At 45.2% G+C, this 16,817-nt stretch overlaps 1 protein-coding gene across 2 annotated transcripts; it reads left to right on the top strand.

Moving 5' to 3' along the window:
* The first annotated feature begins 4,615 nt into the window (after positions 1–4,615).
* Positions 4,616–15,905, top strand: HMGCS1 (3-hydroxy-3-methylglutaryl-CoA synthase 1). 2 transcript variants are annotated; one of them, XM_084225297.1, is made up of 10 exons: positions 4,616–4,688; positions 9,145–9,602; positions 9,969–10,094; positions 10,587–10,751; positions 11,457–11,625; positions 11,754–11,924; positions 12,703–12,809; positions 13,141–13,266; positions 13,538–13,701; positions 14,099–15,905. In XM_084225297.1, exons 2-10 carry the CDS (start codon positions 9,155–9,157, stop codon positions 14,189–14,191), a joined length of 1,569 nt encoding a protein of 522 aa, XP_084081423.1. In that variant the 5' UTR covers positions 4,616–4,688; positions 9,145–9,154; the 3' UTR covers positions 14,192–15,905. The 2 variants fall into 2 exon arrangements, with proteins under 2 accessions (XP_084081423.1, XP_084081422.1); XM_084225296.1 differs by lacking the exon at positions 4,616–4,688 and adding an exon at positions 7,799–7,819.
* Positions 15,906–16,817: the final 912 nt, after the last annotated feature.

The raw sequence follows: 16,817 nt of genomic DNA, 5'->3' as shown, positions 1-16,817 counted from the left end.
TTCCCAAGATGAGGGAAGGGGAAGGGGAAGGGGAAGGGGAAGGGGAAGGGGAAGGGGAAGGGGAAGGGGAAGGGGAAGGGGAAGGGGAAGGGGAAGGGGAAGGGGAAGGGGAAGGGGAAGGGGAAGGGGAAGGGGAAGGGGTTCATGCTGGTTTACGCACAGGCTGCTGGGAAGCTCCAGGAAGCCTTGGCTTGCAGACCTGTCCTCTGACAGTTGTAGGATCACAGCACAGCTGCAGTTATCTCTCCCATTTGGGAAGCAGTACAGATACTAGTAACGAGTTTTTGTACTGTCAGCCTTTCTGGCCTCCAAATCTTTGATTCTTATCAGTTTAGCAATTCCTTCTTTGTATTGAAATTAAAGACCCAATCAGATCTGTTATTGAAATATTTGTATTTACTGGACCGACTTTAAAGACAGTCTTTGATATTTTTGTTTACATCTTCCAGTTCTTCAGTGTTATGTCTCCTATCAGGTTCTCCTGGAATCAGGAGATCAAACTGAGAGATTATGAGACTACAAAGTCCACTCCCTGCTTCCAGCTGTATTTCAAGTTTTGGTTCCTGTGCATTCTTTTGGGAACTGAATTAGAAATAACGTCTACCTGTCATAGAATCTAATAAAAACTTTATTTCCTGGTATTGGCATAGGAAGTACCAAAACAACACTTGAAAGATCCACTGCCTCATACAGTTTCATTTATCCCTGAACACTGACACACAAATATGTAGAAGAAAAATCTTCCAGTTTCCAAACCTTCACTTGAGTGACCTCATATTCTCTGTACCTGAGCATTATTTTTGACCTTTGCTATTTTGTACTTGGCAACAAAATAAAATCAATGCCTTTTTCGTTAAAGTCATCTTGTTTTGTGGAAGAGATTATTAGGGCACATTACTTTGTTTTCCCTGAAAATGCTGAACAAAGCTCTCTTTTCAATATGTTTAGGTCCCTAAAAGATCTAGTTGGATGTATTTGAAAACAGTAGTGAGTATTTTAGTGACTTAGAAGTGTAACTTCCATTGAATTAAGTCCAAATTAGACTTGTAATTAATATTCTTGAGAATTGCAATAAAGTTACTCTTAACCACTTTTAAGAAACAGCTTAACAGATTATTACCATCCACCTTTTAAATTTATTTCAAAAGTTATTAACTTAATGTGACAGCCTGTAAGTCTTTAGGATGATTTAAAGAAATCACAGATAGCATTGCTTAAGAAGTGCTAAACAAAAGCAAAGAACCTGTTGGGTCTATTCAAGCAAAACCAGCATCCTGAATTTGACCCTCTTGCTTAAAACTAGACATCAGACTAGAGTCATAAGATTGCAAACACTTTTCTTTCAAAGCAGTACTGGGTTAGGAGTTACAATACACTTTTACACAGTTGAAAAATGTTGATAGAGGCTCAAATTCAAACCCTCATTTACCAAAACAGCCTGGATTTTAACAGAGGAAGAGGATATGTGCTTGCCCTCTGACTAGCACACCTGAGCATATTTCCAAGACAATGTTATTCTGAGTTATGCTGAATTTCTTTGGCAGTGCTATTGTTATTAAAACAACCTGTCCTTAGTCCAAACAAATAAACACAATTTGCAAATACAATTTTTGATTGAATATCTCTCTGGGCAGATTGGTAAAGTTCTACAGCCATGAAAGAGATTCTCACTAGCTGGGCTGGAAATAGTGCATGTCTGGAGCATAATTTGGTTAGGAAACTATAATTAATTAACTAAGAGGTTTGGAATAAGATTCACCAACAATTTTAATGATATTAATATAATCCTTACTAGAAATTAATGTAAAACAATTGTAGACTATTGCAACAGCAGCATAGGCAGATCCTTTCTTGTGAAGAAATTATTGTATTTTTTTATAAGTCTTCTCTTATAATACAGTCTGTAGCAGGACAAGGAAATAGTGTCATAAAGCTAAATAAAAAGACTAACATTATTGACAACAATTATACAAAAAATTGCACTGATTAATAAGAAAAAGTAGGTTTTAGATCTTAGGCTATAAAGGATTAGCTATCAAACCAGTCTGCAAGAGGAGGACGTCTGGACTTCATATAAATTTAAATTAGCATCTGGATCCATAAACATCCTGAGGAGACAAAACCAATGCTTTCAGCAGTGTAACGACCAGGTAAATCTCTAAATAGAGAGTAAAGATACATAGACTCTGGGAAAGAAAGCAATAACATGGATCACCTCCCCAGGCTAATCTTAGTAATTTTGGTAGGGTTTCTTTATGACATCTGTAGAAGATCTGCATTTTTAAGATCTTCATTTAATGTTGACTATACATGCACCAAAAAAATTTGCAGAACCCAATCCTGACATCACCATTTTGAAAGCAAGTAAGACATTTATCAGAAGGAAAGCCCCCCACCTGAGTTCAGGCTCCCAGGTGAGCAGGTTTGCATTGCCAGGAGCAGCAGGAGCAGATGCAGCCAGAGCCGTGACAAGGCAGCAGGCAGGCCAGCACCCTCACCAAGGGCGCGCTCTCACGGTGCCCAGACAAACATGCAGAGCAGGGCCAGATGGAAAAACAGGGTCAAACAAGAGTCCAGGTTTTGAGACAAGTCTGTAGAGATGAGAAGGTTGGAGGTGAAGCTGGGAAGTCAAGTCACTGGGTCAGGGTCAGCAAGGGTTGTACCACGCACAGGCACATTCATGGTGCCCCTCTGGCAATGGCCCACACTTGAATACGGCTCCCAAGTGAAAGGGGTGAGGTGGCCAAGGAGGCTCCTCACAGCTCCATCACACTGCTTTCTCCAGGGCAGCCCCAGACCTGGAGAAAAGTCTCCCACTGAGATGTGGCAACCAGTGCTGGCCTGCTGCACAGGCAGCTGAGTCCCCAGGGAGCAGGGAAGCGCACCGTCCATCTGCTCCCCAGCACCTCTTCCATAAAGCCAGGGCAATCCAGGCATCCCTGTGGCAAGGAAGCATTTTATCACCAAGTGCATATTGAGGGTGGCATTAGGAGCCCATTTTGATGTCTAGAACAAGGACAGAGCTCTGGTTCTGGTTTTTTAGTATTGTGTGGTTTTCAGGTTTTTGGTTTTTTTTTTTTGTTGGTTGGTTGATTTTTGGTGGGTTGTTTTGTTTTGTTTTGTTTTGGTGGGGGTTGTTTGTTTGTTTGTTTTGAGTTTGGTTTTTTGTTTTTCTCCTGTGGTAGGAATGGAAAAGAAGAAGGAAATTTTTAGAACCGAAGGTGAATTTTTTTAGAACAGAAGGTGAACTTTCCTGACGCATCCCTTTTGTCTGTAGGCAAAGGAGGTAGCTGAGTCTACATGATGTAACTACACCATCATCCACTGAATTTGCATTTCGTCAACATGTTTTCTTCAGAATTACAAATGGAACTGGCTTGTAGCAGTGACTGGCACAAGCTTATCAGGAGACTGCAAGGTACCATGCGCAAACAAAACTTTTCTTGATTTCTCAGTAGTGTTTCCCAATCCTCAGACTGCAGATAGTTATGTGACAAATCTGTGATGATTCTCCTTGACAATGGCACAACAGATTGAACAAACAGGACAGGAGTTAACACTTTGAATGATGGCTTTTCCATTTCCTTAGCAGTGTTTTTGCCTGCCCCTAAGATGGTGGTTTAACACCCTGGAGGGGAGTGAGGTGAGCAAGCTGGTGTCTTCTGCTGGCTTCAGCGGCCAGATCTCACAGAGCCTGACAGCTGCTCAGGAAGTGCATTTCCTTGACTTGAGCAGTGGTTTACAACCCAATTACTCAGGGTACAAAATTTGTGTTTGACTTTTGTCAAGCAGCTTCCCATCTACAAGGGAGGTTTGTTGTCCCAGTTCTCTGGGGGTGTGCAGCAATGATCAGGTGGCAATAAATCATCGCACGGCCTAAAGGCAAGCCAGGCTGGCAGCAGGAACCCACACAATGCCAATTTGTCAGACAGCAGTAACCCCGTGATGCGCGGCTTGGCACACGGAGGATTTAACGAGCTCGAACGAAAATGTTACGGGAAGATCCAGGGCAGGGCAGGGCAGGACATCCATCACATCCTCCGTGAAGCAATTTTGCTGGCAGAGCCCCGTGAGAGCCCCGGTGCCGGGGCACGCCGGGGTCAGGACACGCCAGGGCCGGGACACTTGGGGGGCTAGATGGGCGGGAGCCGGGACAAGCCGGGGCCGGAATGGGCCGGAATGGGCCGGAGCCGGGGTCAGGATGCGCCGGGCCGGGCCAGGGCCGGGACACTCCGGGCGGCTCGGCCCGGGACACGCGGACACTCCCGTTGCCAGGCAACCACCTCGCGCCCGGCCCGAGCCCTTCCTACCCTCACCCGCGGTCGGGCGCGCGCTCCCATTGGCTGTCCCCGCACGGCGCGCGGCTCCCATTGGGCGTCCGCCGCCCCTGCCGCGTCCCCATTGGCGCACCGCCCTCTGCCCACGTCGCGTCACTTTCTCACGCCATTCCCCCCGCCCGCTCCGCCCGCCGCTGGCGGGGCGGGGGGCGGGACCTGAGGCGACCGCGGTCGTGATTGGTGAACGGCGCTGCCACTCAGGCCTCGCGCCGGGTGGCGGGCGGTGCAGCTGCTTAAAGGGGCCGCACGCCCGCCGGAGGCCGGTGCTGTCTTGAGTGCGTGCGGAGCGACACCGGGAGCGTCAACGGGAGCTACATCGGGAACGACACCGGGAGCCATCACCTCCGACAGGTGAGCGCGGCTCGGGCCGCGGAGGCACTCGGGCCGGGGGCGAAGGGCTGTGGAGCCGCGTGGGGGAAGCCTGCGAGGGGCAGCGGGGCTGGGAGGGGGAGCCGCACGGAGGGTCGGCATAGCTGGGAGAGGCTTCCTGTGGATGCGAGCGGCTTCGGAGGAATGCCCGTACAGCGGCACGGGAGGGGGGATTAAAAAAAATTTAAAATGAAAAAAAGACAAAAAAGAAAGGATGAAAAAACATCCCAAAAAGGTGTGTCAGGGTGTCCTAACTCAGGTGTCACCTCGTATCCCGCGCCAGCCGCTGTCCGGAGCATCACGGCCCGTAGGGCGGCGCAGCGGGCGACACTCACTGCCCGGGCAACCAGGTGCGTCCCGAAGGAACCGCATCCCGGAACGGGGGTCCCGGCCGCCGCCTCCCGTCCTGCCCTCCGGGGAGGCCCCCGGCTGTGTGAGCTGCGGTGAGCGGCAGCTGCGGGGCTTCGCCGGCTCTATTCCCGTCTCGGAGGCAACCGAGTAGCCTTCGGTGTGTCCCTTAGTCGCCTCCCTATGTCGCGACAGCGTCGCCCTCCCAAGCCGGAAAAGGCGGACCGAGCGTGTCTCCCTGCCCGTGCCACCGCCCGTGCCCAGGCAAAGGCAGCCGGGTGCTGCCCAAGGGATGCCGCCGCCTTCCTTCCTGACGGCGTTTGCCGCAGGGTGTGGGCATCCCGGCGCCCACCCGTGTTGTGACGGAGCCCCGTGCTCGGATGTGCCGCCATCCGCGCGGGTGGGGCCGCACGGCTCCGCCCGAGGCTCTGTCCCCGCGGCTCTGCGCGGTTTGCCTGTATCCCGGCGCTCGGCGGTGAGCGAGCATCCCGCGGGGATGCCGGTCCCGCCACATCCCGGCGCCCGCAGCCGAGCGTCCCGCGGGAATGTGGCCGCGGTCCGGCGGGCGCGGCGACCTCTGGTGGCGGCACGGGTGTCGTGCGCGCGAGTGTCACCTGCGGGCCGTGCGGGACGAGTCTGTGATGTCGCAGCCGGGGCTGCCACGGGCACAGCCCGTCCCAGTGGTCCTCTGGAGCCAAAGGCGTCGCTTGTAGCAAACAAGGCCGGGGCTTATTTTCTGCCTTTGAGTAAAGTGTCCCGTTAGAATTAAAAATTTAGGCAGGAAATAACAGAGTCAAATTATTGACATAATATGCTCAAATTCCTAAGAAAGATAATAACGCCACCAGTTGTTACAAGCAAACATGTTTATGGTAGCGCAAGCAGAAAGAAGGGGCTTGTCTTATGCTTCTCACTCATTCCCAGGAGAATGATAAGGAGACGTGAAACAAAGCTTGTTTCTCATTTCCATAAACCAAAGCATTTGGGGTTCTTCTTATTTTAAAACAAATGATACTTATGAGAAAGTTTTCATTTTCAGTAAAAACTCAATGACAAGATGTTTTTTGCTGTTTGACTAGGAAGACAAAAGACTGTCTGTTTTACACTGAGTAAACAATTTTTTTTTTCTGTAATGACTGACTCAAGATGTCATATGTCCCATTTCCTTCAGTGGTCAGAGCATGCTTACAAAGCAGTGCTTCTCATGGCAGCACAGCCTGGCAGCCCAGACTGCCGCCCTGCTGGGTGTGACTGGTGAGCTTGGTATTTGGTGAGCCTGGGAGCACAAAAGAAACACCCCCCCTTTAGTTCTGTTCTATACAAAGTTTACTGATGAGAGAACTGCAGCAAGTAATATCACTTGAGTGCCAGTTTTGGCATCTTAGGGTTCTGCAAGGAGCAAGCACAGAAAACACTGTTTTTCATCAGCTCTCATCAATAATATAATTCCTTTTGGCATATTGATTTTCCCAACAATTCACTGCCTGGTTAAAAGCTGCTGTTCCCTACACCCTTTATTTGTCAAGTCCATTATATGCTCCGTGCAGGCTTCAGGGAGACCTTTGCTGCACCTTTTCAGTACTTACAATGAGCTTACCAAAAATTAGAGGGAGAGGGGCCTCTTGAAAGAACGTGTAGTGACTGGACAAGGGGGAATGGTATTAAACTGAGAGTACATTTAGATGAGAAATGGGGAAGAAATTCTTTAGGGTAATGGTAGTGAGACACTGGCACAGGCTGCACAGAGGAGCTGTGAATGCCCCATCCATCCCTGCAAGTGTTTAAAGCCTGGCTGGATACATTGAGCAACCTGATTTAGTGGAAGGTGTGCGAGCCCACGGCAGGGGCGTTGGAATGAGGTGATCTCCAAGGTCCCTTCCAACCCAAGTTATTAAATGATTTCTGTATGAATCTTAAATAAAGTTAGGCCTTTTGAGATTCTCTGCAGCCTCCAAATTTAAGCTTTCTGGCCCTTGGAGCAGCAGTGAGCTCTACTCTGGGTACATGGCTCACCCTAGGTGTGGCTGCCAGACACTGATGAGCTGGAATTTCCTCTTTGATAAAATGAGGTGTTTTGTGCCAGAAAGGGAGCTGGACCCTAAAGCCCGTTTCCCAGCTGGTACCTTGGGATCTCTGTGGGCAGTGTGTCTACACTCGGATGGGAGCCAGAAAGTGTCTTCCTGCAGTGCCTGTGCAGATTTGGGACAGCACACAGCTCTTGGAGCCAGGTTTTGGAGCCCAGCGCTGCCGTGTGTCCCCAGGCCGTGTGTGTGTGACTTGTTCGCGGGGCTGAGCAGGGACACCCCTTGCTGCCCGCAGCTCTTGGGCACTCTCTGGACCAGCACATCCCCTCCCCTGGCTGATGGCCCCTCCGCAAACAGCATCAAAAACAAAATCCTGCCCGACAGCTTCCAGGAGGCAGGAATAATTATGGGTTTGCTCAGTTTGTGGGTTGTTTGGGGTTTTTTTAACTGTCCAGTTTAAAGCAAGATAAGGCGACACGGCACCGCTCCTCTTTGGAAATAGGAGCGAGGTGCCGAGGGCTTGTCAAAATAACAAACAAACACAGCCAGGACCATACAGGAAGCCTCCCCGCACCAGGGTTCGGGCGCTGGGCAGTTCGGTTTTATTTCCCGACGAAGGCGTCCCCCGTGCCGGCCGGCCCGGCCGAGCGCGCTGTCCCGGCGGCCGCTGCGCGCGCGCACTGCTCGCGCCGCGCATGCGCACTGCCCGCGGCAGGAGGTGGCTATGGGATTCCGCAGCGTGTAAGAGGCGGGCGGCGTGAGGGGCAGGGGCGGCAGGGCACGGCACGGCACGGCCGGGCGGCGTGAGGGGCAGGGGCGCCACGGCACGGCACGGCATGGCCGGGCGGCGTCACGGGCAGGGGCGGCACGGCCGGGGCTGCGGGGAGCCGGGCTCCGCCTGCGGCTGGGGCGCGCTGCGAACCCTGCACGCACATTCCCGCGGCTCCTGCCCGGCCCCAGGGTGGGTCATGGATAACCTTGAGGTGGTGGGGGGCGGGGAGTGGCGGCGGCAGCCGGGGACACAAGCAAGGGGAAATTGGTTCATTTGCTTAAAACTGCTCCGTGCGCTGTAGGGCCGTTCTTTGTCCCTTTATGCAGCTGGTCCTGGCTTCTGGAAGCTTGGAGCTGGGCACGGAAGGGACGAGTGCCCTGTCAGGATGTAAGCTGAGGAGGATGGTGCCGGGCTGTGTAATTGAGGAAAGGTTGAAGTAATGGGTGTAGTGTGTCCTTGGGAGTAGTAAATCCCCAGGTGTGGTGACAGGAAAGTTGTGGGGTTAGAATAAGGAAACTGGGCCTGTCAGGGAGAAAGCTGTTCATCTCAGCCCATGAAATACTCTTCCAGGCATGGTATTAGGAGTTTCCGTGTTCTGGAGTGCCAGAATAGAGTATGCAACAAATGAAAAAAACAAAAAGAGCACAAACACTCCCACCGAAAACAAAAAACAACAACAACAAAAAAACCTAACCCACACAGAAATAATTTCTGCCTTGTTGCAAGTGTAAACAAAACAAAGTGACCTATGTTGCTTTGTTTAAAACTAAAAATGATTGTGAAGAGTTCTGGCCTTCAAAGGGCCAGGTAAGACAGGCCAGGACTCAAAATTTCTAGTAAGAGTCCTGGCCTGTCATAAGTAAACCCCTTTCTAGTAAGGGGTTTCAACCAGCAACACTAATAAAAGTATCCAATGTTTCTAGCTTGGTTATATGCAAAATTGAGACTTTGCATATAAGCAGAAGTAAGATATTGAACATTAATTTCTCAAACACTTAATACTCGGTGTGTGTTTTTGCTTCAGAAAGATAGCTTTGGTTTAACCTACATCTGCTCATCTCCAGGGCTGAAATCTGTGTCTTCACTTAATAAAAAAAATCTTATAAAACTAATGATGTTTACAGTATGCTCATACCGAAGCTTCATCAGAAGAAAAGCCTTGCCTTTTGCAAATGACATTGTAGAGTACATGCAAAACAACTTTTTCCTTACAAATACAGGAACTAAAACTAGGCTCCTCTAAATATATGTGAGTAAATCACATGGTTTTGTGGTTTTCTTTTTTTTCTTAAAGATCTGCCACAATGCCTGGGTCTCTTCCAGTGAATGCTGAATCCTGTTGGCCCAAAGATGTGGGAATTGTGGCACTGGAAATATATTTTCCCTCTCAGTATGTTGACCAGACAGAGCTGGAGAAGTATGATGGTGTGGATGCTGGGAAGTACACCATTGGGCTAGGCCAGGCAAGGATGGGGTTCTGCTCTGACCGTGAGGATATCAATTCCCTCTGCTTGACTGTGGTTCAGAAGCTCATGGAGAGAAACAACCTTTCCTATGATTGCATTGGGAGATTAGAAGTTGGAACGGAAACCATAATTGACAAATCAAAATCTGTGAAGACTGTCCTGATGCAGCTTTTTGAAGAATCTGGTAATACAGATGTAGAAGGAATCGACACCACCAATGCATGCTATGGAGGCACTGCTGCTCTTTTTAATGCAATTAATTGGATTGAGTCCAGTTCCTGGGATGGTAAGTCAAGGGTATTTTCTTGAAAAGTTACATCATCCTTACATCAGTCTGCCCTGCAATGACAGTGGTCATGTTTAACCATATAAAATTCAGAGGGTAAACTGTTTTTCTCTTCTAAAGAGCTTAAATGCTCTGAGCATTTGCCACTTCAGTGACATCATAAATAATGACATAGCTGCTAATGTAAAGGTCTTCTGTAAATTTAGGTGATTGCCAATTGAAATGTGGGAGAAAAGTCAAAATTGAACAGCCCTTTAATCTTGGTGTCATCTCCTCAATAACTAGAGCCTAAAAATTGCTGATGGGTGTTAAGATGTGCCAGACTCGTGGCTCCTTCTCATTATTTTCCCTGTGTGTTTTTCCCAGGGCGCTATGCCCTCGTGGTGGCTGGAGACATTGCTGTGTATGCCTCAGGAAATGCCAGGCCCACTGGGGGAGCTGGTGCTGTTGCAATGCTGGTCGGCCCAAATGCACCGCTGATTTTTGAGAGAGGTGAGTCCGGTGGGAGAGCTTTCACTGTTCAGGTCAGATTACTGTATCTGCCCTGGAGCCTCTTCCCTGGTTTTTGTGCCTTGCTGAAGCAGCAGATTAACTCCCGCTAATGTCAGAAATTGTTCTTTATCTCTTCTTGGTCTGGGCTAACTCAACCAAGTCCAGTTACAGGACGAAGCAGGGAAAAATTAGAAGTGCTCCAATTTGTTTGTTTCCTTGAGGATTCTCCAGTAAAATTGATAGAGTAATACTAGAGCTGAACAAAACAACATTCTACTTCCAGGACAATATGACAATCCTTCATTGCATGTGTTTGTCATGCTCAGTCCTACTCTGCTTTACAGGCCATTGAGGACTGTGTGAAACCTTACCTTAAAAGGCTAGAAGTGCCATGGAAATCTGCTGAACAGGGGCCAAAACTTCGTCTTTTCCCACACGTGTCAACTGACACATCCCAACTGACTTCAGCTTTTGTCCATTTCTGTCCACCAGGGTTGCGTGGAACTCACATGCAGCATGCGTATGACTTCTATAAACCAGACATGGTCTCTGAATATCCTGTAGTGGATGGCAAGCTCTCCATACAGTGCTACCTCAGTGCATTGGACCGCTGCTACACCGTCTATCGCAACAAAATCCACGCCCAGTGGCAAAAGGGTAGGTAGCCTCTCCCAATGATACTGCAAGATTGGCAGGTGCTCAAGCATGTACCACGCAGGCAGTTTTAGTATCAGATCTAAAAACTAGTCTGTGAGTCTCTTCATGTTTGTATGTTCTGAAGTGATTGAAATATTTGTTGTCTCCTATAAGAAATTATTTATTTCTGTTCTGGCATGGCTAATTTCCTGATAGTCTGTAAGCAGTAGTCTCTACAGGCATTTGTTGGTGTAAGATATAATGCCTTGGTTAAAAGCATACTATTACCCACCTCCATCCAAACTTTTAAGAAACACAGGTTAATATTTAAATGTTCTGTAATTATACTGACTTTTAACCCAATATGTTTGGTAATTGCTTCAATTATATTTGAGACATAAGTGTGAAGAGAGGCAAATTAAGTAGATTATTATGTCAAAATCCTGGGTAGAAATACAGAGATTCTGTTAAACATAGCTTTTTATTCTTGACAAAGAGCAGATATTGTTAGCTGGTGCAAATGGTGGTAAAAAAAGAATTTTTAAACAGAAGCAGTGCGGTGTGTTAAGTGCGCTTGACAGCAGTGGTTAGTGTTACTTGTATGTTTGTGTCTCTTCTATGCCAATATGTTATGATGACTGGTGTCCTGCCAGCTCCCTGCTTTATTTCCATAATTGAAGTGAGTACTAAACAGAGGTTGTAACATAACACTTCTGCCACTTCCAGAGGGGACAGACAGACGTTTCACCTTGAATGACTTTGGATTCATGATCTTCCACTCTCCGTACTGTAAGCTGGTACAGAAATCTGTGGCTAGACTCTTGCTGAATGACTTTCTCAGTGACCAGAACCCAGAAACAGCAAATGGTGTTTTCAGTGGTCTGGAAGCTTTCAGGTGAGAATGAATGCTGTCTACCTCATTCCCATAATCTGTTACACATTCAACATGTGTTTTTACTTTCTGCTATTTTATTAACTGTTTCTGAACTACTTTTTTGGTCTTTTTTTTCCTGTTTTGAATAGGGATATAAAACTTGAAGATACATACTTTGACAGAGATGTGGAAAAAGCTTTTATGAAAGCTAGTGCAGAGCTCTTCAACCAGAAAACCAAAGCTTCATTACTTGTATCCAATCAGAATGGAAATATGTATACCCCTTCAGTCTACGGTTGCCTTGCCTCTCTTCTTGCCCAGTAAGCATAAAATTGGGAAAAGCCGTTTATGAATAAGGTCATAAAAGGTTTTTTTCAGAAAGTCTTTTGTGAAAGTGTCATTTAGCAAACCTTTCCCTACGAGATTACCTTAAGTAGAAAAACTAAAGTTAAAACACAATTCTGCACACACATTCAGTTCAAGTGACATGTGGATTGAAAACATCTATGTCAGAAGCTGATGCAACACAGCTGCTTACTGCCTTGCAAAGTATGATCTTATTTGTAAGGTAGTGTCTGTTCTCAGCCCCAGCTTTCCCCCTGTTCTTTCCCCTAGAAACACTCCTGAAGTGGAAAAAAAATCTTAATGTCTTCTCTGTCTTACTATAATAAGTAAAGCCAAATTAAACTAGTATTTAATTGATTTTTTTTTTTCAAATACAGCCTTTTAAAAATCATATTAAGTTTACATTAAACCACTCCTCCTGAGTTTACTTTTTTCTTTATTCTGATACTGTCTTCCAACATGTGTTTATTTTTTTTGGCTTTAGTGTACTTAAAAATGAAATATGTCTGCCTTCATCATATTCTGGGGGCATTTATCAGGCATGTCTTGCTCACGACAGCTTTCAAACTCAGCACATAACAGCAGTATTTGAATTTGTGTCTTTAAAAGTAAGTATTTATGTACATGCTAAATGTGTATTATAGACACTATAATTTGCTGGTTGCTTTTCCAAAGCTAGATGCAGTTTCTAGTTATTTAAAACTGGAACTTTGGCTTAATTCTGGCTTTAAAAAGCTGTTGTATGATTTGCAGGTACTCCCCAGAGCAGCTTGCGGGACAGAGAATCAGCGTGTTCTCATACGGCTCTGGTTTTGCTGCTACCCTGTATTCCATCAGGGTCACACAGGATGCCACTCCTGGTGAGTGACTGGAGGTGATGTCATCTGCCTCCCTTGCTCAGCTTGCTCTTGATGCCTTGTTGCACAACCCAGCATAAGGAAACCTGCAGGGCAGTGCCTTAATGACAGCAATGCTGCACTGAGAATGTCAAGCTTCAGGGAGTGTTTAGTGTCTCCTTGAACAAATAGATAATAGTTTTACAGCTCTGTTAAATGTTTTGAGTTGGTAATTGGGAATATTTTAAATTACTAATACTTCAGATTCTATAACGCAAAGTACTTTGAATCTTCACATACTAGTGTGCAGTTCTCAGTACTGACTCTACCCTACATGGATGGTTCTTTATTGCAGGTTCTGCACTGGACAAAATAACTGCCAGCCTTTCTGATCTCAAAACAAGACTTGACTCAAGAAAATGTATTGCACCTGATGTCTTTGCTGAAAACATGAAGCTCAGACAGGAAACACATCATTTGGGTAAGAACCTAATAAATGTCTATCTTTCCTAATCCTCGAGCAAAATGCTTATCACTTAATCTGCCAGATTTTAAATGATTAGGTTGTAGAATGAAGGAAGTGTCCATCCCTTTCTGCTTCTAAGTAGCTTGTATTCATTTCACCCAACATGTCTGAAGTAAAAATGGTGGCTTGTTTTTTTCTGTCTCAGTGCATCCAATCTGCAAAGGCCTATGTTGGGTGAAACTCTTACCAGGAAACAACTAACAATGTGTTACTCCCTTTCTTACAGCCAATTATATTCCACAGTGTTCAGTCGAGGATCTGTTTGAAGGAACATGGTACCTTGTGCGTGTGGATGAAAAACACAGGAGAACTTATGCTCGGCGCCCACTCATGAGTGATGGACCTCTGGAAGCAAGAGTTGGAGTTGTCCACCCGGGCATTGTTCATGAGGTGAACACTCGGCACTCTTTTAAAGTTTGATGTAAATGGTGGAACCATTTACATGTTTGTTTTAGCATGTGCATGTATGTTAAGAGGAAGTGGTTTTACAAGTTACATTGAATACTTTGTTAACGCATGTGACATACAAGCCAGAAGTAAAAAGTTGAAACTGCGATTTTAAAAAGTACATTTCATCATAAAAAGAACGAAACTGCACAAGAATGAAAGAAAAACAAACTGGCTCTTCTCACACAATCTGTTTGCATGAAGCATGACCAATTTGATTGACTTAAGGCCAAGCTGTCCATTGTAGCGTGAATGTTGTTTGAGAGTTGGACTAGCCATGAAGTATGAATGTCTGTGAACTAGAAAACTGTATTTAATGTTTTTTTTCCCTTCTTCTTAGCACATCCCAAGCCCTGCTAAGAAAGTGCCAAGAATCCCTGCAACAACAGAATCTGAAGGCGTTACTGTCGCCATTTCCAATGGGGAGCATTAAGATACCTCTGTGAGGTGGGGAAAGAAATGAGGTGTGAGGGCAGGGTGAGAGAGAGAGAAAAAGGATTGCAGTAGCACTGAAGTTTCAGTGTACACTAGTACTTAATTGGAGCATGAAAAAACTGTATAGGCTCCTTGAAAAAAATCATCATACTATGGTGTGCTGATTTTATAGCATTTTCAGAACACTAAAATCAGGAGTATATTGGAGATAGAAGGACTTGCCAGGTGCTGTGGGGATTCCTTAACATGTCTGAACTTTTTTAATTGCTGAGAAGTAGCTGTAGTCTATTACAAAGTCTTCATACACAGAAAGGAAAAAAAAAAAAAAGGAATCTTCTGCCTGCTCTTCCATGTAAAATGACTTGAAACCTACACTGTTACACTGTTAACTTCTACTAGTACTCAACTGTGTGCAAAATAGTCCAAGCTTTTAATGTTAGGGTTCTCAGTGCCTTGACAATAAGCAGTCAATCTTCTGAATACTGCAATTCTCTTTCACTTTATCACCTTCCCTTTCATCTTTTAGTCTGCCTCCCATCACCCCATTGCTTTGGGACAGGCATAGAACTAAGGACATCCATTGCTGGAATAGAGCCTCTCTTCCCTGTCAAAGTGACTGGATCAAGAACGGCTAGGCTGACAAGTGGTTTTCTTAGAAGAAACTCTGTGATTCACTGTGCTAGTTACTATGTGTAATTCCTTCTAACATCTTATGTGATTTATACCTGCATTTTAAGTCACAGGAGACTGGGACAAAAGATGAAGAAGAAGGGAGTTAGTAAATTTTTTATTCTAAAGAAAGGGGATCATTGATTTGACACCATAATAGATGGTTTAGTAGAATATCCAAGACAGCAACATTTTCAAATAAAATTTAGAGCTATTGTGGAGCTGTTTTAATTGGCAAACTATGGAAGAGAGTGATATTTATCACTTTGTCTGGAACTCTAGCCTATTAGTTGTCTTTTATATAATACATTTCCAAAAGATTCTTTCTAGCTTTGAATCTGGCTTTGTACTTTGAAGTCCTTCTCACTATTGATAATACTGTAGGAGTGGAGTCTTTTATTTCTTTCCCCCCTTCCTCAGCGTGCAAGCTAAAGCTATCCATTTTGCAAGCAGTAGATAGATTTACAGTGGTTATGGGGAGTCCATTCTGGTAGATTTTTAAAGCCCAGATTGGAAATGAACTATGGTATGAGCCTTTTAAGCTTGTAATATATATATATATACATACATATATATGTATATATATATTTAAGTTGAACTAATGTACAGAATGAAGTTTCATTGAATTTATTTCTTTGCTAATTCTACAAAGCTACATTATCTAATATAAAGTAGCAAAAATTATTTCTGTTAATTTCATTTTTTGTGTGTGTATTATGAAGTGTTTGTATTACCTGTCACTCACTAGGATTTGATAACTTGCTGTATTTGTACAGTCAAGCCTTGGTAAAATAGTTGTTTATTATAAGTTGATGAATACTAATCTGTTTGTTCTGCTGAAAATGATGGAGCAATGCATGATGATAGTGTTTGCAAGTATTTTGGTTTAGGTTGCCCTCATGAAACTTAACCTTGGCACCTGTAAAACAAACTGTCATGGAACAAAGTCCATTGCTGGCAGTGGACAAGCCAAGAAGTGAGCTACTGGCACAGGCCTCACAGGTCTGTGAGGCTGATCCTTTATTAAAATAAAGTTTGAGATATTTGAAACCTGTTGGAGTAGTGCTGACTTGTTGGTTTTTTAGGATGGATTTCTTTTTCTTTAACAGGAAAGAGGAAGCTGGCTCTGGTAAAAACCTAAAGTTGTGGGGTCACAAGCTGTGTGGACATCTGCATCTTTCTTCTTAGTAACTCCATTACAGAAGTGGAAAAAATAATTGCCTAGGCTGCTGTAAAACAATTTTATCAGGGTCATGGTTCAAGATAATTTAAAATGCTTTTATATGGAAACTGTTTATAGTGGAGGAATTAATACCCACTTTATGAAATGGAATTAATTACTGTTTTATAAAAATTGGTATTGTTTTATTTACCCTCAGAAATTCTTTGAAGGAGGCTTGGTTCTTGCTCCATACATACCTGAGCCTCACTGAGTCCAGTTTCCCATGCGTGGCCTTTCAGAGTCATTCCACTGCCCATTTATATGAATTATTCCCTCTAAAGGGAAATTATTGTCTCCTCGGTGTCATAACAGATAAGACATCCTGCCTTTAAATGTGAGAGCACCAGCTGTACCTGTGTACACCTTGTGTTGGGTATCTTTCTGTATCTAAACTGAGACATGCCTCTTAGCTTAGGCATGTCAGCTGTCCTGCTCAGAGAACAGCTGCCACACTTGTCCTTTGCACTGGAGTTGATGCCGTTGAAGAACTAAGCATAGAATAAGCGACTAAACTGAAAATCAGAGCATCTGCATTTTGGTGATGCTCAGAACAACTGGAGTTGTCAGACTGTCCAGTTTTTAACTTGCAGTGATCAAGTGTCACAATCAGCTTTGTGTGAGCTTTGGCTGCCAAAGCAGGAGGGCAGGAGTGAGGACAAGCCAGTAATGCTCAGTGAATATAAGCAGATTTTGCTGCTGCTTGCATTCAGCTACTGGTAACTAGAGCTAAGGC

The sequence above is a fragment of the Fringilla coelebs genome (assembly GCF_963513975.1).
Source record: "Fringilla coelebs genome assembly, chromosome: Z".
NCBI lineage: Eukaryota > Metazoa > Chordata > Aves > Passeriformes > Fringillidae > Fringilla > Fringilla coelebs.
Note: the sequence above shows the minus strand (reverse complement) of the source record. Positions and strands in the feature narration are given on the sequence as shown.

What these genes read in the sequence shown, in the direction of transcription:
- HMGCS1 (XM_084225296.1), top strand. An exon ending in AGTGGTCTGGAAGCTTTCAG is followed by an intron (nt 11,626 to 11,753) that starts GTGAGAATGAAT and finishes TGTTTTGAATAG; the next exon opens with GGATATAAAACTTGAAGATA. An exon ending in CACACAGGATGCCACTCCTG is followed by an intron (nt 12,810 to 13,140) that starts GTGAGTGACTGG and finishes TCTTTATTGCAG; the next exon opens with GTTCTGCACTGGACAAAATA.